Genomic DNA, 21,685 nt, shown 5'->3' on the forward strand with positions numbered 1-21,685 from the left:
AGGCCCCTACTTGAATGGTGTGTGTTTTGTTGAAAGGTATGTTTTCTTGTCAGATGAAGTCCATTTTGGTTGTGATGTATAGGTCCTTATTCATACACAAACGATACTAATTTAAAATCTAAACAAAAAAATGTATTCAGTGCCATTTTCGTGCCACAGCTCAGACAAAAACTAAATTTGCCCAACACGAGGAACAGCTGAGTTACATTTACCTCACTCAGAAGCATGAGAGCCAGTCTCTTGCCTTGTGAAAGCATTAACTTCTGTACAAAGTGAATATAAACTTTGTTCATTGCTGTATATATGAACTGGTAACAGATGTAAGCAACTACATGAGACAACAGAGGTTCAGGTCCAGACTCTGCAGCCTTAAAGTCAATTAAAAAATATTTCTTGCTTAACTTGCATCCTCACTGTAAACTAATCCCATTATCTAAGTTGTGAGAGTCACACATGCACCCACTGAGCAAAGTACACACTCAGTCACATTACTCAGTAAGCTAATAATTATATGAAGACAGAAGCACCCAGAAGCCAGCAGCACTCACAAACTGCCTTAGACATTTGCATCAATTTTGCTGCAACCTATTCAGCTCTTAAGCTGATAATTTAACAACATTTTCAAAGGGTGATTCTACAAAAGTAGAAAGTGACATTAATACCACTGCACGGAAGCATCACTCACAGTAAACAAAAGCCTTACATTTATTCCACATCAACCAGGAATTATTTAACTTCAGTAAACTAAAGCTTCTCCAACTTCTCAAGTTACTTGCTAGAAGAAAATTCTAATCTCACTCAAAATTCTTTACCATGTCATTTAAATTCAGATTTTTCCCCCCCACAGGAAATATAACAATCAGCCAGCTAAAGCAAGTCTGCACTGTGTCTTAAAGAGAAGAGCAATAAACTTCCTTTTCCATTAGTCCCCAGCATATTTGAACAAAATGTAGACTGGCACAAATTAGTGTTTTGTATGCATCATACACAGCTGCCATTCTTCTCAATAACTAAATTATATTCACTAGACTCACTCTGGATCCCTGTCAATTTATCTCAGCACAGATCCTCACAGAAGACCCTCTGTAACAAAACGTCTGTTTAAGGCACTTACAGCCATGTGAGAAAGCTGTATCTGCCTTCAGCCACTCATCCAGCCCCATAAGGGAGTTGATCAGTGGGGAAGAACAGGGAAAGAACTAAAAAATACGCTCATTAAGCACATATATATTCAGCTGTTGCCAACAGGAATTCTGTGGTCAAAATCCCATTCCTTACCAGAAACCTTAAGACACTGATTGGCCACACAGTGATGCTGAATCTTCATCCCAGCTGGATGCTTAAAGGATGTGGCGAGTTAAATTTACACTGCCATTTTACTGTTGCCTCGTCCCTATTTCTCAGCTTCCAGGAAACCAGCCTTAGCTCATGCTAGCAGTCCCCTTGGAGTCAAGAGAGAATGAAAGCAGAACGATTTCAGAAAATACAAAATTATTTAAAGATCAGCCTCCCCCCCAGCCCCCAGTTTCTTTTTTTGTAAAGTGACTGCAGGACTTAGCAGACCAGGTCTCTCTAATGTATTCTCCTGGTCAATTTATGTACCTTCTTTGCACATTCTCACACAGAGCTGTAGTCCCATGCCTCACCAAATCAAACTCTGCTTTAGATAACCTTGGCAGACACAGGTACATGGTCTATAAGCAACAACACGCACTTTGGGAGCTGTCTTTTACATACATCGATGTTTCTGGTGCAGTTTGTTGTGTCAGGAACTGATGAGACACAGAGAGGCATTACTGATGTCTTCACTTAATTATCTTTATCATAGTGCAAGTATGCAGTAAGACACTAAAATCAAAGGAATTCCTTGGTTCTTACACCAAAACTGAGCCCCTCCTAATGGTGGAAAGTGATTCTCCGTCCTAGGGCTTGTGAACATCCTCCAAGAAAATAATACAGAGAAGTAGCAAGAGTCATGTAATCTAATTAAAACCTCCTTTCTGTTTATGTAAGATATTCACTGAGTTTACTTTTGAGTACAGCTGTGTGAGGACATGCAACCTGACCACGACAACATGCTATCCAGTACCTGATTCTGCAGTCCTCTTTCAGGGAAAGTATTTTGACTACAAGAAAATAGAAAGGTTATTTGTCTGAACACTTTTCCTTTTTATCTCCCAAGTATATCAGTTTACCTAATTAATATATTACACGACTACAAACCCCGACTTTCTTGTGGATTTGAAAATACTTTTACTTTTATCTTTTTCTTGAAATTTAAAACAGAAAAACATACTTAATGAAAGCTTGACTGTGCAACATGCCTAGTCTACAAATACCACTCAAGATTAGTCTGGTCCCCATACTTTTAGCTGGGAAAATTCTACAGAGGTTTTATTTTCTTTCATCCTGTTTTGCACCTGTTTTCCGTTTACTTCTACCTCTCATTTCCTAGGGAGCATCACATTCTTCTGTCTCTTAACTTCAGCTTATGATTACTGTCAGGTACCTAATGCACAGTATTACAAATAAATTACGAGGTAGATGTAGATTTTAGAGGAGGTTTCTCAACCAGCTTTTTATGCAACATGTAGCACTACTGAGCCCAAAACTGGTTAAACTACAAATGATCCATTTAAATATTTATATTGATGTAATTAAACTGGGATTACATTCATATCTGAAGCTATAACTCCATGGGACAATAAATATTGTTATCTATTATTGGATCAAAAGTGTCAGTTGCAAAACATGAATCTGTGTGAATTTACACTCCTGTCTACATTTGTTAAGATCATTTTAAAAGGAAATTCTAATACGGCCTTTCCGCACCCCACCCCCCGCAGTTCTTTTGTAATGCCTTTCTAAACAAAACCTTTAAGCAAGCTGGAGGCGATTCACAGGGAGAAGAGTGCCGACTCTCCATGGAACTCTCTGAGCTTGCTCACAGGTCTCTCCTCCTTTTTTGGCTCAAAAGTCATGGTCCCTGGATATAACCAGATGTAACTGCTCTCCTGTATAAGCAAAACCAGGCCATGTGTTTTGCCTGGATCTGGCCTTGCACCAAACTTCTACACTAGATTTGGCCTTAGACTTTACTCCTCAGTGTCCAGCAGCCTGAATGAAAAGAGGGCTGTGTGAATATACCAGACTTCTTTCAAATTTAGCACCTCTTAAAAAAACCCTTAATATCCATAAAATGAGCAGCAAACTGCCGCCACCCCAGAGAAGAAAACGTGCCATGTGGAAAGGCATTTTCTATTTTTCTATTGATTACACTAACTTAATAAAACAAATCTGTTTTCCTCCCACCCAACTTCTGCTCTTATCCTCATTTCTTCAGCACATTACTCCTCTTTGCTCCTATATTCCTCATTAACATGGCAGTTCTTGACCTAGTTACACACCTTCCAGAGGTTGTGTGATTGTGTAACAAGATTTCTTCCCCCATCCCTATCTTCCCAGAGGTCTGCTTGTTAACTCCTACTTCTCACTCTCTTCTTCCCCTTCCCTGAATTTCTCCTCCTTTCACACATTTGATATTTCCAGCTTTTCTTGTATTTGACCCGGGCTCCTTCCTCTTCACCACGCCCCTTGGCATTGCTCGTCGCCGTGCAAACCCCAGATGAAATGTTCTACTTACTTTCAGTAAAATTTCACAGTCCCTGCTCTCAACAGGCAACACTCGAACCAGCTGGGAACGCAATATATATATGAACTTATAAGCACATAGTAAGCTGTGAAGAGGCTGAATCTGCTCAGTATGGATACTGACAAATTTTAAGACAAGTAATGAGATTTTACAAAGACTTACAACATCAAAAAAATTTGCAGATTACCACAAAGAAAGCAAAACAGATATCCTGGCCCAAGTGGCCTCCCTTTTAAACCTCATCTTCCTAGTCCAAAGTACAGAGGCATCAAAATTTCACATACACCCCCCCCAAAAAATGAAGACTATGAGAAGTTTTGCTTAAAGGGGGCAAAAAAATACATTTCCCCTAAGATCTTCCTTGTAAGTCATTTAGATGTTCCCCAAAAAATCAGTCCAACTGTACGTATCATTCTAACATGGTATAACTACCTAAGGCTGTTTCAAGATTTGTTTTAAATCTTACAAGCATTGCAGAAATCTAAATGAGTAGTAATCCAAACAAGGCAAATGAGATATGTATCCTGCATAAGCTGTAAAATATTGACAACATAGTTTGCATATTACTTGACATGCAATAGACTCTACATAACTTTATTTCACCCCTTTCAGGAAGTATTATCAAGTTCTCTGGCTTCACTCTATCCCATAGAAACTGAAAAGTTAAGCCACTAGAGTCTGTGATGGGGATTTTGTGAAAGTGTGTGCGGTCTGTGTTTTTGCAGATTAATGCAGTAATGCATGCTCAGAAATGTGACACAAGATACGTTGGGGAAGGATGTGAACCAGAACCAGGCAGAATTAGCCTACTTACTGAAGCAGACTTATTAACTGTAAAGCTATTTATATAGTTGTAGTTAATAATATAAAATACATATTGTGCATATTATTAATATATTCTACTTAGCAATATAATAAACATACAGAACTTACAGCTTATATTTATTAAACATAAAGCTGTATCTTAAAACCTCAAATTGTTCAAATTATATGACTTTTAAAAAGCATTTTTGAAACTGTCTTAAATTATATATGCTTAGGTAGGATGAAAAAAACCCCTCTTGCTCTTAAAGCATTAATGGACTGCCAGCCCAAACTTCATGGGCCAAGTCACAAGTTTATAAAGAATTCTCCTGAGTGTGTTTTAAACTGCTGAGTGTGCATGTGAAAGGAGATCAGGTCTTAAAATCATGCTCAAGAATAAAACCCTTGTTCCAAGATAGCCAGATCATTTTATAGTGGCATTGATGAGCTGAGGGGCAAGGGGGAGGAAAACACTTCCAAATTGGTACAAGGCACAGTGTGTTCTGCTCCTGAAAAGGAAATATTAATTTCAGTGCACGTTTTTGGAGTGCCATTAGGGTGACATACATAAGGGCTTACCCTTGCACTTTCCCTGCTCCCAAGTTAATTCTTTTCCAGTTGCAACTTTTTAAAGAGAGAGGTTGCAAGTGGGTTTCCAAGGAAAGGGGGAAGTTGCACATGAAAGAAATGGGTTAAGACAAACCTTCATAGAGAAGAAGCATGGCTGAAATATATGTACAGAGATGCTGCAAGCAGCTAATGCTTTACTCCTGTAATATTTTAAGCTGTACTACCTTGGTGCGGGTACTGAAAGAAGTGGTCCCATTCTCCCCAAACATTTTATGGCTTTTTCCCATACGCTTTGCTACCATCACTTCTGGCATTCACCTAGTGATTTTCTGTGGCAAATCAGTCTTCAGCAGCACCAGTTTCCCAATCAAGCACACGGGCTCAACGCTACTGACATTAAAAAAGCAGCAGCAGCAGATGAAGGCAGAGAGGAGACTGGCACCATACTTTTCAATGGCTGTGCCAAGTGCCATTAGGCTAAAATGGTTTTGAAACTATGGTGTAAGTGCCTGTGACTGTGCTCAGAAACACCAGGAAATGTTCTAGAAACAGTCCTTGGTCCCATCCCTTTGCTGCCCCAGCTATTATATCCAAGAAACCTCCCTAATATACAGGATTGAAGACAAATAAAGGAGCAGAGTTTGTTCTATTCTGGGTGTTTTGCTGCCTCAATAATGCCTGATTCCAGGCAGCTGTAGCTTTTGCCAGCTGACTCTGTTGGGTCAAAGGCCAACAGCAGACCTGCACACCTACTGCTCACTCTGCCTGCTGGGGGTTCCCCTGCACGTCCTGACCAAGGGGGCATAGGCCCACAGGTTGGACACAAAAGGGGGGTGCTCACCCACCTGTACATAGGATAGAAAGGCCTGGATGATGTTTGCGGGAAGAATGTAGTTGCTCCTCACTTGCGAGTTACAGGGGTATTTTTCCATTCTCTAGCTGCCCCATTGTAATTCAGCTGTATTTTCCTGGGGGGCCGCTGTGCCTGTGCAGGCAGCGCTCTTCCTGCAGTGCAGAGAGAGCACTGCCATACTCCTGAGCAACCAAGATGAAGTTTTTGGAGGTCATTCTCACACAGTTACCTCAGCAGGGGGCATGGAGAGGGAGGTTCTGATATCTCCTCTCCGATGTTTGGCCACAGGATGTGAGGGGATGTGTAAAGCTGCCTCAGGAGAAGTTCAAGTTGGGTGTTAGGGAAAAGCTCCTCACAGAGGGTGGTCTGGCACGGGAATGGGCTTCCCAAGGATGGGGTCACGGCCCCAAACCAGCTGGCATTCAAGAAGCGTTTGGAGATATCTATCTATATGGTTTAACTTTTAGGTTGCCCTGTGTGGAGTGAGGAGCTGGCTTGGATGATCCTCACAGGTCCCTTCAAGCTCAAGGTAGCCTACATCTCAGCTTCTGCAGCCTCCTCAACCATCTTACTCCTGCATCTCTACTTCCACAAGAGTGAGAAGAAAAAAGCCCTGTAGCTTTGCAACGACCCACGAGACTAATGTGCAAAAACCCAGTTGCACGGGGCCAGGCTGCTGGTGTAGGGAGCTCAGGGTGCCATTTCCAACCGCAGCCAGTAGCGGTTGCTTACGTACCACGAGGCACGCGGTGGTATTTCCCCATGCACCCCGACACCCTTATCAAAGCTTGCTTGTGTTTTTACCCTCCACCCCGTTTGTCAACTGCTAGTCTCATTACTTTCATTACACCCACTAGGAAAGATTTCTTTCCAGTCGCTTGTTTTAAACCTGCCCCCGGTGGGTGGGATGCCCAGCACTTGGTGGGAATTTTGATGAGCCTCCACCACACCTCGGGGCCTTCCCTCAGTCGGCAGAAGGGCCTCCCAGGGCGCAGACCCGTGCGGCCGGCCCTGCAGACGCCTGGGTGCCTGAGGGCGCAGCCCGGAGGGTCCCTGCCCCGGGCAACTCAGGGCGCCGGGCCGCCACGGCACAACCCCCGGCCGCCTCCTCCCCCGCGCTCTACCGCTCCCAAGCGGCCGGGCGGAGCGGGGCGCCCCTTCCCCTACGAACGGGGGCGGAAGTGTCGTCATAGGAAGGCTCACTCCCCTCCCTCACTGGAGGAAGGACGGGCTGCAAGATGGCGGCGCCGGAGGAGCGGCTCCTGTCGGACGGGGAAGGCGGCGCCCTGGGCTCGGCGCGGCTCTCCCCGCCCCCGGTCTCGGAGCCTCCCGAGGCTCTGGCGCCCTTGGAGCCGCCGCCTCAGAGCAACACGCTCATGGGGCTGCCCATCGTGGCAATCGAGAGCATCCTCAGTTTCCTGTCCTACGACGAGACGAGTCAGCTCCGCCTGGTAGGGGCCGGGGAGGGGGGGGAGGTGGCGGGGCGGGCCAGAGGGGAGCTCTGCTGCGGCCGGGACCCGGGCCCGCCGCCGGGAGAAGCCCGCCTCGCTGGCCGGGCGCCGCCGGCCCCGGGGCGGGAGCGGCGCCGGGAGGAGGTGGGGGGCTTCGGCGGCCCCCGCCGGGCTGCCGCTGCTGCTCTCGGCGGGGAAGGGGCGGGATGGGGTGTGGTGGGGCTTCCTCCATTCTCCCCAGCCGTCCCCGAGCCTCGGATACCGGCATGTAGGTGTGCGCCTCCATACGCGCGTTCCTAAAGGTCTCTTATCGTCTCTTACTTCTTTCGTTCCGTTTGTCCTCTGCGAGAAATTGCTGGGCTGCTGGAGGCTTATTTCTCCTAGTGACTGCCTTTCTTGGGGGACTAGTCTATTGTGTCTCACGAGCGTGTTAATTTTTACTTATAGAGCTTAAGCCCACAAATGTAGGAGATGGCGAGCCTGCTGCTCCAAGGACCCTACCCTATCTAGAAATAAACGGGGGATGAAAAAGATGTAGAAAAGCCCTTGTCTGCCTGAAAGGCTGCCTGCTCCTTCCAGTCATAGTAGTAGATCTAATAAAAGATATTACCTCTACCTCTGAACCTTACAATGCCAAAAAAGAAGCACACCTGTCAGTGAGGAGATCAGTGTATATCAATCTTTAACTGTCTGCATAAGGAGCCTGATGTAAACTATGACATAATATGATAAACTGCTATCTTACTGAATTTCTTATGAGGTTGTAAATGGAATAATAGTGAAGGAATTAATACATAGCTTATGTAACCATCAGTGAACTTGCGTGTACTGTTTCTATTTTAAGAACTCTATTAGCCTAAACTGGATAATATTGCAATCATATTTCAGCAGAAGACTAGACTGCATATGTCCTGGATCAGCAACCTGAAGTGTTGCATCCTGACTGTAACTTTAAATTGAAAGCTCTTCAGACAGAAAATCTTTTCTAATTTATACTGTACCAAGTACCCCAGTACCTAAATGTTTCTAGCATGCTGTCAGTCCACTAAAGACTTTTGCTGCTTCTGTGAGAGTAGGTAGTGGATCTGTGAAAAAGATGTAGTACTGCCCTACTGGATTGCAGCCTCTGCTTTTGAATGCTTATAGTTCAGATGAAGGGAAGAGAAGTACATATAGTGTTTGGGTACGTTTAGTGTTGTATGGTCTGTATTGCAATGCTGGATGCAGCCCTTTGCTGCAGCTTCCCCACCTGCGGGAGCTATCAGTAGTCAATAGAAGGTTTTTTCTTTCTGTAGGGCTAAGTTAATGTTTGTAAACAATGCTTTGCCTGCAACGAAGTTGAGAATAGGAAAGATGGTGGTGTAAGGACTAAACCAGCTGTTTAACTCTCAGTGCTACTTAAGAAATAAAATGTAACACTTCTGTGTTCTCTTATGTAGCACCTGTAAATTAATTTCTCCAGAAGACTGCCCCTTTCAGAAGTTTCGGAAATATGCAAAACCAGACTGGATAAATGTCAACTTTGACACACATGGAACAAATCTATGAAATGAATGAAAGAAAATGAAAGAAATGAAAGAAACTATTAAGCTGGTCTTTCCATGTTTTTAATTTCCAAGTCAGTGACAGCCAAGAAACTTCATCTCCATTAAATTCCTTACTCTTCCCTTAAGCATATGAGAAGGCATTATGAGAATTCTTCTGAGAAGAAAGTACACTTGTCTCTATTAACCAGCAGTAATGTAAAGAACCAAAGCCCTTCTGGCTTGACCTAGTCAGAAGTGTAGCTCATAAGCATGATCAGCTAGGTCTTTTGGGTGGCCATTTAGAACTAAAGGTGGTGTTCTGGCAGTTCACGGAGAGGAAGAGGCTGGATATTTTACATAACTCTAGATGCTGTTGACAGAGAATTAAGCTAGCCTTTAAAAATAACAATGCCTAGGCATAAATTCATAATGAAATTTCATCACTTTGAGATTTTTAAAGGCTACAAATAGCCTTGGGAGACATTTGTATGTTCCTCCTCAAAGATCTGTCTTGCACAAACAGTACATTTTTCTTCTGTATGATAACTGACTTGAGCTGCTTATCAAGATGAATGGGTGTATCTTATAATGAGGAGTATTCTGCTAAAGATATGTTGCAGGAGCACATTAATTGAATGACAGGGATTAAATTGCTTAGGTCTCATGCATAGTAAAAATGTGCCCAAAAGCAGCCTCATTAACATCTTTAGAACATGGCATTCCATGGGATAAAGCACCTTGAGGAAGGTAGGAAGATATGATCCAGGACATCAATGAACCTAAACAAAGTCTGGTCATACATGTGTAGGCCTAAAATACAGATTCCCTAAACTGATCGCTTTCTGCATTCTCGGGATCCCAGCATTGAAAGAAATGGCTGTCTTAATCTCTTTCTTTCTGGATCACCTTAGCAAACTGATCAAAAAAAAATTCTTTGAGTGCTGGATCTAGAGTGTGCACGAGACAACAGACTAACAAGTTGGCTGGGTGGAAAGACATAGAACACTAGCAAATTTTCAGATTAAAATAGAGATAGGAACCTGTATTGTTTATGCAGAGCACAATGAGGAGCATAATCTAAGGTTTAAGAGCCATAAGTCTCTTTCTGTCACCAAAGGATGAGGTAAAGAACGTTTCCTGCTTATGATGATTGCCATCAGGCAAGGCAAGACCATGGGCCCCTCATTGTGCAAAGGAGCACTTTGTTTCCTGAGCATAATGCTTTCTGCTATTCCTGGTGTTACTGCATTTAAAAGTATAAATGAAGCACCTACTGGTTAGGCAGTGAAGTAGATCTAAAGTAACAGAGACTAAACAATAGGTATTCAGAATGCAATTGTGTCTGAAATTATGCCTCAGTGCAAATCTCAAACTCCTGTTACGATAAAGCAAATGAGAGGAAAAGCTGCAGCATTTTGCTTTCAGCACTTTTGAGTATTTACTTCATCTGCTTCCTCTGATATGTCATCATAAGAGAAAACCCGAAACATCATTGTGTCTGAAGCTGTAATGTTCTGGACCAGCTGTAGCCTGGTATGCATGCTGATATGGAGGCTGGCATATCTTCTGGCTTTTGAAGGCTTCTCTTACTGTGATTTTTTTTTTTTTTAATGACTTACAGCAGCTCTGGAATTTTTACCTGAATGGGATAATAATGAAATCCTTTTCACTCACATGTCTGACCTTGGAAATATACTTCCATTCAGGCTATTACTACAGCAAGCATGATTAAAAACAATCAATCCGTAACCTCCTTCCCTGAACAGTCTGAGAAGGTTATCTTGGATTCTGACACACGTCAGAAGTGTCTTAGATTCTGCAGCGAACTTGTGCTTGTTTTCACCACAGCACAAATAAGGACTGATAGCCTTTGGGCAGCATGTCTTCAATCTTCCCACAGTTTCAGTAAATCTATATTTTCAAGAATTTCTGTTTTAAAGCTTCTTGAAGTCATCAATGTTTTGTCACTTAAACTTCACCCTAGAGAGGCATTATGAAACATGCAGTCTCTGTAGCCTCTGAGAAAAATAGCATGTATTGAATCTAAATACTTCGGGGTATTTTTATCTCTGATATTGGTGATCTGTTAGTGAAGCTTGGAAGAAACAAGACATGCTTGAGGAAAGGGGAGCTGGTAGTAGTCCTCTAGCAGATTGTGTCAGTTTAGTTTGTTTGCAAATGAAGTGGAAAAGTAGTTCTTTCACAGAAGCTGTTATTGCATATAAGTTGGCATGCTAAGAAGCAACCACCTTTTCATTCTGCTTTTCACATGGACTCTGAATAACTTTCTAACACTGAAATTTGAACACAGTGTCTGGTTGGACTTGACATTTGAGGAAACTTGGGCTCTTTCAGCTTTATGGATAGAACAAGGAAATATTCACAAAAATTTGCAAATACAAATATGAGCAAATTTAACATTTTACTTATGGTCCCTTGAATAGCTAGCATTGAACTGTCTTGGACTAATAAGACCACTTAAAAGTGTAATAATGCTAGTTTGCATATGACGGCTGACTGCGCAGTCTAAAAGAGGTATGTTGTTTGTATAAGTTCAGGTGCCTTATGGTTTAAATGGTGACACCAGGAGCCCGCTGAGAATTAGGAGGCGATCGGTAAAATAAGCTGCAAAAACTTTTGTTCTCTCGTGGTACCTTTTATCTGTTCAGTGTTTGGGTTCTAGACGCATTATTGGCACAAATATGGGTAATGTCCAGAAACTGGAGCAAGTAATTCTTCATGCTGTGCAGCATAAGCAAATGAGTAAGATTAAAAAAAATAATTCAGTGTTTAAGAAATCTAGCGTTACCCATTGCGATCCACTCTTGGATGTGGGAGGGCTCGAGCGCACTGAAAGATCCTTGCTGCCACCAGAGGTCAGTGTGCACATGGTTAAAATCCCTCTTTCTGTGCTTCTGAATTTCTAGCTAATGTATCTAGGATTGTTTTTCTCTTTTGCTGAATAATTGCATAGCTAACAAGCTACAAGCCCTTGTGCAGGTACTAGTTCCTGGTTCAGGGGTTTGGCAGCATTAGAACTACAAGTAAGCTATTAAGTCTTATACTAAAAAATGGTATCAGATCCAGGTGTCCCTTATGCAGCTAGTATCTTAGAAGAAATGTGACAATTTCCTCCTTCCTGTAGTTGAAGGGCCCACATTATGGTTTTTTATATACTAGAAATGTAGTTGGTTCTACTTCTTTGACTGTTAATGAGGAAGATCTAATACAAAGTAGCACAGACAGATCAACAGCAATTACTTAATGGTGTGTTAATACAGATTTGTTTGAAAATGGTCAGTTCTTACTCACAGGACTTAAATTAGCTGTGACTAGAGGAAGACTCCCAGAAAGTAGAACTTCTTTAAGTAGTACCTTTCATATAAACAGAAAATAATTGCAGGCTTTTCTGGGAGAAGTGAGAGTTGTCTCCCTCAAGGTATAAATTTACATGGACTTCAGAGTTATGAAATGAGTAGTGTATGGAGGGAAGGAGTGTTTATTTTTTCTAAAAAAAGAGCAAAGCTAATCCATTGGAAAGTGGGTTCACAGTGGGAGTTGTGCAGTTTAGTAAAAAAAAAAAAACAGTTTCAAAGGGCAGTTGATTCGTTAAGCTCTTGCATTTTCAGAATGAATTGCAACTGCTTTGAACTTTTGTATGAGTTGGCTTTGTCTTGTAACTGGTTACTTTGTGAAGGCTTAAATTTAGCAGTTTATTATGTCTTCTGCAGCTATCAATGTCCTTTCTCCCTAAATCTGTGGAAAAAAATTGAGGCTGTCGGTATCCAACATTACAAATAAAGGAATCTGTTAAACAGAAGAAAATACTTTTTTTAATAAGGAATCTTGCTTCATGTGCACTGTATTGCATAAGTTCTTAAAATTAATTTTGGCTGTCTTCAGAAACATAAGGCGTAAGTGCTGAAGGAAAACCATAACGATTTCTTGTTTTTTGAAGGTTCTTTTGAGACTACAAAATATTAACTTGACCTACCAGAATCACTCTGGAGGCCAAGTTAAAAGCCAGGCACAGGCATTTGCAACTTCCATTAAAATCAGAGGGAATTGTATCTGCTTATACATAGGTGGAATTCAGCCTACTGTCTCTTGCTAGGCAGTATCAGGAGATTGATATGTGAACTGCGTGGAACATAGCTGCTGCTTTTCGGAGTATCATGATCATTGTTAGGGATGGTGATGCCTCAAGCTCAATTGCAGTTTCTGCTTCTTGAAACGGAGCAAAAACTGATAAGAGAATCTCATCCATACTTGCTGGGTAGTGGAAGATAAGTGACTTGTGACCTCAATTGAGCCTTAAGTTTTTCTTTTTACTTAAATACAGGTTTGTAAGCGAATGGACTTGGTTTGCCAGCGAATGTTAAATCAGGGATTTCTGAAAGTGGAAAGATACCACAACTTGTGTCAAAAGCAAGTTAAAGCTCAGCTTCCAAGGTATGTACCAGTTAAAACTGTAGCTAAACTTCTTTTAAGCAGAATATTGAAAAGGATTTTCTTGCTAGCTAATTCAACTTGTATATCTTGAAAATTTTAATCACATTTGTTTTAGTTTCACTTTTTTTCCCAAAAGCACCTCGAACCTAAGATCTAATTACAAAATAATGGTGTGGATGAATGTAAGTTGTATACTAGGAACTGGAATATTGGAAAGTGTCTCTGGTATTTGAAACAGAGAAGAGTGAGTCCTGTATTACTCAAGTCTTCTGGCAAATCAAGCAAGGACTCTTAGGAATGAGTAAATGCCATTCCTTTTCAAGACTGCCTTCACTGATACTTTTTTTTTTTACAACAGTCATAAATAAATTAAGACTTTTTCCTATGTCCAGGATTAAACAGGAAAGGGAGGGGGTTTGACATGTGAGCATTACTGGGAGCTAGTTTCTCACTAAAGCAATGTCTTTTCTCCTCTTTCAGTGAGTAAGTGCAGCTGCTGCTGTGTCCTATCAGTTTTCCCAGTCAGAGTGAAGAAACTAAATGCTACTTACTGTAGAGATCCTATGTCAAAAGAGCGTATGTCTCTAAACTTTGTAGCAAGCACTAAAAATATATTAAATTTATGTCAGTTGCATTGAAGTACTAACTGTAGGAATATGGGGGGATAAAAATAGTCACACTGACTCAGTGTTTATTGCTAGTTAGTACTGAAAGCTTGATTTTAAATAGTCCTAAATTACATGTAGAATGTATGGATCAGATAAGATGTAGTAATTATTTGGAGAACAAATTTTGTCTGAGAGTGTGGTATGCTATTACTAGCTGGTTCCCAGGCTGATTTTTTCCATGAAGACAGAACTAATGCTGGCGGTTACATTTTCAAACCTCAGAGGGTTTTAAGGGTGAACTTAACTTGAATGATTGTTACAGTTTCATTTTGTTGACTCATTGTTGTTGTCACTTAATGGTCTGTCTTCTAGAAGGGAGTCAGAAAGGAGAAACCATTCATTAGCTCGTCATGCAGACATCCTTGCTGCTGTAGAAACGAGACTCTCTCTGTTAAATATGACTTTCATGAAGTATGTGGATTCCAATCTCTGTTGCTTCATACCTGGAAAGGTAAAACGTCGACTATATTATGTGAATGTATATCTGTGTTTAAAAAATAGGATTGTGTAACTTAAGCTGGGAAAAATTTATAGAATGTGTGTGTATATGTATACACGCACTGAAACTGTTTCAGATGCTTGCAAACAAACGTACAAGCCAATACTCTGATATGACAGGCAGTCTGAAATGAATGAACCAGACTGTATCTAAATACTAATTATTTTAAACTTGATTTTCATTTTCCCTTGAGAATCTCTCTTGATTCTGACACTTGACTTGTGGCATAATCATCCTACATAACCTTTTAGAAGAAACACATATGTAGGGTTTAATTCTCAATTTTAATTGTACAAAACAGCTGGAGGCCAGGTCATCAGAAGATGTAGTAATTTAGACTACGGTAACACTAAGCACTCAGTCAATCAGGAGGATTTTAGGCACCTTTCTTAAGGGTTTGAGTACTTCAGATTAATTGAATTAAGATATTTAGTGTGTGGAAACACTGTTCAGCATTACGGTGGATGGGTTATTTTTGTACAGTGGGTGGCATTAATTTTAAATGTAGATGAAGCGTGTTAAATAGTAATACTACTGAACAATTCTGGTGTTTCAGAATACTGCCCCAACATAAAAAAATTACGCAAGCGTGATCTACATTGGAGATACCACTGTTTTATAAGCAGTGAAGCAGAAGTACACAGGGGAATTGACAAAATCATGATCTGAGGAAGACTGATACAGCTCAGGATTGAAACAAGATCTGTGAACATTAGGCTAATTCATTGATCTTTCCATGTGAGGTTTGGATATGTTGGTATTCATTTTTCATGGACAGATAACTGAATTAAACTGGGATGAATGAAAAAGTTAGCTGTTGAATTCAGGTGCAGCGTGGCAGGCATTTTTACATTCAGTACAGTAGGATAGGCTGTTGGCATGAAATGTATTTTTTGTCTTGAAGAGGTAACTTGATTTCTGTATGCTCTTGTTTACTTGATATTTAATTAATTTTAAATTAAGCATAAAAATATTGAACTATAATGATTTATTTGACTTTATATTTTATATATACCATGTATTTTAAAAAATGTAATATAAAGTCAAATAAACTTAAGTCCTTGATACTCACATAGTAAATGGAATACTTAAGAATTGCTGTAGTTTTTTGAAGAGTAGACACAAAGGCAGTACTCAGTCTAGACCTGGGGTGTGCAGGAGCTGGGCAAATGAGCTTGCCAGCCATTTCCCTTGTGGTCACTGAGTCATAAGGACCATGTTTGTATTCTGATATTAGAGCTAAAAAGTTTTTTTCTGAATTATTTACTTAGTGTATGAGCTTGCTAGTGCCACTCCTCTCTCAGCACAGTTGCCAGTTCACCAGAAAATCCTATTTTGGTCAGGCAGATTCAAGGCTTAAGTGCTCACTTACAGTCTGTGGTTTCCCCCCACATGCCCATATCCTCTCAGGAAATTTCATTTAAATGTAGCTGGCACAGGATTGTCAGGAAGTGAATTTGTGTTAGAATATGCAAATCGTGATTTGAGGTTCAGCATACTGTGTGAGGGTTCCTGGTGATAGCAGAGCACTGCTGCAAGATTTTATATTGAGGATGGCAGGCAAATGCTTTGCTAACAGGATATAATGTGGGTAAAATTAGAGAAGTCTTTTGTAAGCTTGCTGCATGATGAGACCCTTTAGTCTTATCTACCTTTTGCAACCTTTTAGCTAAGCTTCCTTTATTAAAACACGACGCAACTGTATTGTCTTACCTATGATTTTAAGTCCTTAAGATTTGTGTTCTTCAGGAGACTGTTCAACCGTTCTTAATTCTGTGCAAAATACCTGTGTCAGTAGTTTCGGTAATAAGAGACCAGCACTCCTATCTTGACCTGCCTCAGACTATAATTCGTAGATTAGTGAGACAGCCTTTCATCTCCCTCTCTGTCTCTCCTAACCAAAAGGCTTGTTTGTCAGACCTGTTAAGACGGTGCTTGTGTTCTGTCAGTAGCGGATTGATGTTTTATAAATTAATATAGTTTGGACTTAATCTGAATTTGCAATATCTTGTGTGTATGCTGGTGGACTCAGGTAAATATTTACAGCTCTTCAGACTGACATAACAATAATTCCTGCTGTTCTGTTCATGTGTTTCATATGCCTTGTAACTGGCTGGGGGAGTGACTGCTCTGCAGTGTGGCTTAGAGTATCATGCTTCAGGTTCTCCAAAAAGAAATTATTATGCTCCGCTATTGATTATATAACTTAGAAGCCAAGTATGGATGTAGTAAAACAAATTTCACACAGTGAGCATTATTTCATGAGCTTGAAGTGAGTAGTTGTGATAGATCAAGTGAATAGGTTCTCTGATGTATATCACAAGCAGCACTTTATCTTGGAAAGGTGATCTAGAACTAAAGCAGCACACAGAGGTATGCAACAATTATGTAGTAAAAGCCCCTGAATTTGCCAGCATTTCTAGAATGATCTGAAATAATCTTGCCTTTATCAGAAAATCCTAATTCTTCTTAAATGTTTTAGGTAATAGATGAAATTTATCGTGTGCTAAGGTATGTAAACTCTACAAGAGCTCCTCAGAGAGCTCATGAAGTTCTTCAAGAACTAAGGGACATTTCCTCCATGGCTATGGAATATTTTGATGAGAAGATTGTTCCAATACTGAAAAGAAAGATGCCTGGGTCAGATGTATCGGGACGTCTGATAGGAACTGCCCCAGGTATTAATTCCAATGTATAGTTAAGTTTTATTTAGTTTTTCTGTAAAAATTCACAGCACTGTGTCTTTTTAAAGCTCCCTTCCTTAAATGTGAGCTTTATTACATAAATATTGATGATACTTGTTTCTTAAGAATGCTAACTGAAATTTGCTTTGAAATTTAAGGAGCCTTTGTACTACCAAAAGAACAGTCACTTGAATGTATGGTAGAATTATGCATAGTGTGTATTCATTAAACAAACGCTTTTGTGCCACCAATGAATGAGATTCTATCACTGCACTTGGTTGACATTTGGCACATGAGATGACAGCTTGATGCCTTTTAATTTTAGGATGATCGGCAAATGAATTGGCCTAAGCTGTTATAGTACAGAGAGTTAGAACATACTTGTATGTGGGGTTTTTTTTTCCCGATTTCCTGGGGCACTAATGTGTACACTAACAAGCAAAATACTTATGGGTAATAGTGACAAGGTGATTAAAATAACAGTCTATAAATAAACAATTACACTGGTCCATTGTATACTCTGTGAACTAAAGTTTAAGGTACTTACCTCATATAATGGCCAAAAGCAAAAGGTTAATAGAACTGTAGTGTTTTCCCTGTGCTGAACATCTTCACACTTCTTAGGAACTGTGAAATTAACTCTGGAAGGATAACTTAATAAAAATTTTTTTTAAAATTACATCTTAAGCAAAAATGATAGGCCTAACTGTAGGAGCTGCATGGTGTTTCTGGCATGTCCTGTCCATCCTTTAGCCGTAAGTGTGTATGCCACCTCTTAATTATATCCTGTTAATGAAAGTGTCTCAGTTGAGGAAGTATTGCCCAAAACCATAGTTGATGTCAAATGGCTTTTCAAGGCCAAGGCTTTATGTGGCATAAAAATGCGTATCTTGTGTTGAGGGAGGAGCATAACCTATCTAATGGCAACCCTTCAGTGTCACATAACTGTAGCTATGCTGGTGTCTTAAGGGGGGGGAAAAAAAACAGGAGGAGGAGGATGGTGACTGTTCTAGGCTGTTCCAGACTGTTCTGTCATTGTAACATTTAAAAGCTGCACCTTATTTGTACAGCATTGCTAGAAGAGTAAAATGATAGGAAAAGTGATAGATATCTTTTATGATAGAAAAAGTGAAAGAAATTATACAGTAGCTGTTAGTCTCCTTGATTTGCAGGAACTTTATTAAAATCAACATTCCCAAGCTCAAATTCCAGTATGGTTTTAGTACTTAGGAAGAGTGATTCTAAAGAAGCATGGAAAATAAATTCCTTTCTTCTAAAAAGTAAGTTAAACTGAAATATCTTGTTAAGTCCCAAACCACAAAAATTTAGAACTTTAGCTGTCTACAACTAAGACAGCAGAATTGTACTGCTCTATTGAAATATATTTAATACAATTAGTTTCTAATAAGTAATTTATAGACCTGTTGTGGGTTTTTGACTTAACGTCTGTGACACTAAGTCTAGATGACAACATAATATCTACGTAATTTTTGATACAGCAAAAGGAGGGGGGCTTATATACAGAAAATTAACAAGGAGCTGTTTTCTAGACAACTGAAAATCTAAGTATTTTAAATTAAACTAGTTGTGCTCTGAGATACCATATGCTCTTACTAGACACTTAATGACTGTAAATCTGCTTACATGTTCACATAACTTGCAACCAGTATTCAGATTCATGTTTGGGGAGTAGGGATAAGCAAAATATGAAAACTGGGACACAATTTCTACCTTTGTCTTAAAGTTGTAGAGGACTAATCATAGTTTCCTCTGAAGTTCCAGGGCCTTCTGCAGCACTGACAACAATGCAGCTGTTCTCCAAGCAGAACCCTTCAAGACAGGAAGTCACCAAACTCCAGCAACAAGTAAAAGCAAATGGCACGGGCTTGACAGCGCTAAAGCGGGAAATCTCAGAGCTTCGCATCAAAGTGCAAGAGCAACAGAAACAACTCCAAGATCAAGATCAGAAACTGCTAGAGCAAACCCAAATCATAGGTGAACAGAACGCGCGATTGGCTGAGCTTGAACGCAAGCTGCGAGAGGTGATGGAGAGCACCGTAGGAAATTCTTCAGGTTCTGGCTCAAATGAACAATCTCCTAGAAAACGGAGGAAGACGGTTGAATCCACAGACTGTCCTAGGAAATCTAAACGCCTTCGAAACAGAAAATAACTTGGGAGTAAATGACACCTTCAGGAGGATACACTGCTTTAGTAGCCCAAGCAGGTCTGCTTGTTTGGATACTGTGACTAGCTTCATGGTGTCACTTAGGCTGCTGGCTCTTCAAAACACCACTTAGACTTGAACAGTGATTTTTTTTCATTGAGACTTTTCCCCTGCTTTCTGTATGGGTGGGCCTAATGCACAGATCTTTAAGATTTGCAATAGATACCTACTAACCAGACCTGCTCTGTTATGTTTTGAAGGGTTAATCTTTTTTTCTGTGCAGATGTGTTTAAAGTAAACTTATTTGTGTTTTATGCATATGTTCACATAAAATCTTAAATAAATTCAGTCTTAACTGAAAAAAAGTTAAGTGTAAAAACAGATGTCCTGTTCACTTGAAGGAAAGATCAACTTTTAAAATCTTGTTTTGGAGACCTTGACCTTTTTTGTTACAAGTGACCTTGTCTGGAATGTCTGAAAAGTAGTTAATACTTTTTGGGGTTCTCTGTAATGAGTAGAACTGACTTCTTAAGCTACAGTATTGGCTATATATTTTTGTAAACTTACAAGGAAGGGCCTTCTATCCAGTCTTCACATGCACACACCCTGGTTCTAGGTCTTGGGAGCCATATTCTCCATTTGCATGGATAGATGCATGTACAGCTTAGTCAGCCTGCTCAAAGCACTTGCCTGAAATTGTTCTTAATACTCTCTGAGAGAGAGTACGGAGACCTATAAAGCAATTTCTTTGTTCCTCAGCCATAACTTAGCATCTGCTTTCAGCACAACTGCTTTCTTACAAAGCTAGTTGCAGGAGCATTTGAACCTAGGCTATCTGCAACTTTCGCTGCCTGTAAATTGCAGGTATTGTTAGCCAAAGCTGGAGAACCGAGAAGCTGCCTGTGCATCGCTTGATTCACAGGCCAACGTCTAATAAGTATCAGACAAACTGTCCCTACAATAAGCAAGCTCAGGGGACACTGAATGAAATGCTGTATTATGGAAAAAATTCAATTGTTTTGTGTGTATGTGTTGGGGGTGGGGTGGGTGGGTTGGAGATTTCTCTGTAACATTGATGACAATATTCTAAGCTTTCCTTATCCGAAAAGGCAAATCACTTCAGACAAAGCTTTAATTTCTTTTGCACTTCTGTTTTGAGCTTGTAACTGGAAAAGCATGTCTTGCACTGTTCAGTCTCTCTGGTCACTTTAACAACCTCAGAGTTGTGTACAGTGAATTTTTTTTTCCCCACCCCATCTGTATATTTTTGGAACCTTATACAAATACCATCGTCCCTGGTTTTCTTTTAATGTACTAAACTATGTAGCTTTATCATTTGACTTACATTTTCTTTTTTTAATCAGCTGCTGCTCTGGGTTTAGGTGGTACGGAATTCAACTTGGTATGGCACTGAAAATGCAAATGCTGTGTTTGGAGCGGTTCAAAATCTTGATGTTATTACCATGAATTGAAGTGCAAGTTACTCTTAATGTTTTTGTATGGCTGTCAGCATAACATAGTGGTTGTATTTAAATCACCAAACAAATCAGAAATTGTCTGGTCAAATGTCATGTAATTGTGGGAAAACTGTCAGTAGTAGCTGACACTTCAGCTACAATTTTTACTTCTAAAACGTATTCACTCGTATGAGAAGTAGTGTTGCAAATGCCTAATTTTTGGCAGACATTTAATTTTCAAATAAACTTGTTGGCTAGTTTGAGTCTTTTTAAAAAAAAAATAAAAGTTATCAGGGGTAAAGGTTAAGCATAAAGGAGCATTTGCTATTACTGGTCTTCCATGGCTCAAATTTTTTTTACTGTTAATCTCTTTAAGACAGATAGCTGCTGCTCAGTTTAAAAATAATGGCATATACTTCACCTTTTTAAAAAATAATAATTTTGGATCAAGGGTCAGCACGATAGCCAGAATTACTGTGTATCATTTGATACAAATTCATGTAATGGTTATTCATGATGATGAATTCATGTAATGGTCTAATTACTAGGAATTTGTGGTTAAATACTTATAAACAAGTATAAACCTCAACTAAATTTACTGAAAAGGTTTATTTATACATCTCTTAATATCTTTCACTTCAGTTTCTTTATTAATTTCTAGAAGATGCAAGCAATTTCCCCCCTTTCACAATATACAAATTGTTTCAGGTTATTCAAGAGTACCATTTATTCATATGCTGGTGAATCTTGAGCTGTGCAAAAACTGAGCTGGAAAGAACAACAATGGCCTATTGTTACATTAAACATTCTCTGTGAATGATGCCAACTTGGAACCTTCAACTCGAGGAAGTATCATGTGCTGCAAGTTTGCAGGTGCATCCTGAACCTCTCTCTGTGTGCTACC

The 21,685-nt window shown here is 40.1% G+C and overlaps 1 protein-coding gene across 2 annotated transcripts; it reads left to right on the forward strand.

Annotated features, from left to right (window-relative positions):
• Positions 1-7,098: 7,098 nt before the first annotated feature.
• FBXO28 (F-box protein 28) lies at positions 7,099-21,088 on the forward strand. 2 transcript variants are annotated; one of them, XM_064446339.1, is made up of 6 exons: positions 7,099-7,330; positions 13,199-13,308; positions 14,289-14,427; positions 16,958-17,153; positions 18,332-18,439; positions 18,936-21,088. In XM_064446339.1, exons 1-6 carry the CDS (start codon positions 7,118-7,120, stop codon positions 19,328-19,330), a joined length of 1,161 nt encoding a protein of 386 aa, XP_064302409.1. In that variant the 5' UTR covers positions 7,099-7,117; the 3' UTR covers positions 19,331-21,088. The 2 variants fall into 2 exon arrangements, with proteins under 2 accessions (XP_064302409.1, XP_064302410.1); XM_064446340.1 differs by lacking the exon at positions 18,332-18,439.
• Positions 21,089-21,685: the final 597 nt, after the last annotated feature.

Source organism: Phalacrocorax carbo, chromosome 3 (genome assembly GCF_963921805.1).
Source record: "Phalacrocorax carbo chromosome 3, bPhaCar2.1, whole genome shotgun sequence".
NCBI lineage: Eukaryota > Metazoa > Chordata > Aves > Suliformes > Phalacrocoracidae > Phalacrocorax > Phalacrocorax carbo.

Excerpts from the sequence above, each read along its gene's own strand:
- FBXO28 (XM_064446339.1), top strand. The coding sequence starts at position 7,118 with ATGGCGGCGCCGGAGGAGCGGCTCCTGTCGGACGGGGAAGGCGGCGCC. Across the intron at positions 17,154-18,331 it reads TCTGATAGGAACTGCCCCAG|GAACTTTATTAAAATCAACA; the intron begins GTATTAATTCCA and ends CTTGATTTGCAG. Across the intron at positions 18,440-18,935 it reads AAATTCCTTTCTTCTAAAAA|TTCCAGGGCCTTCTGCAGCA; the intron begins GTAAGTTAAACT and ends TTTCCTCTGAAG.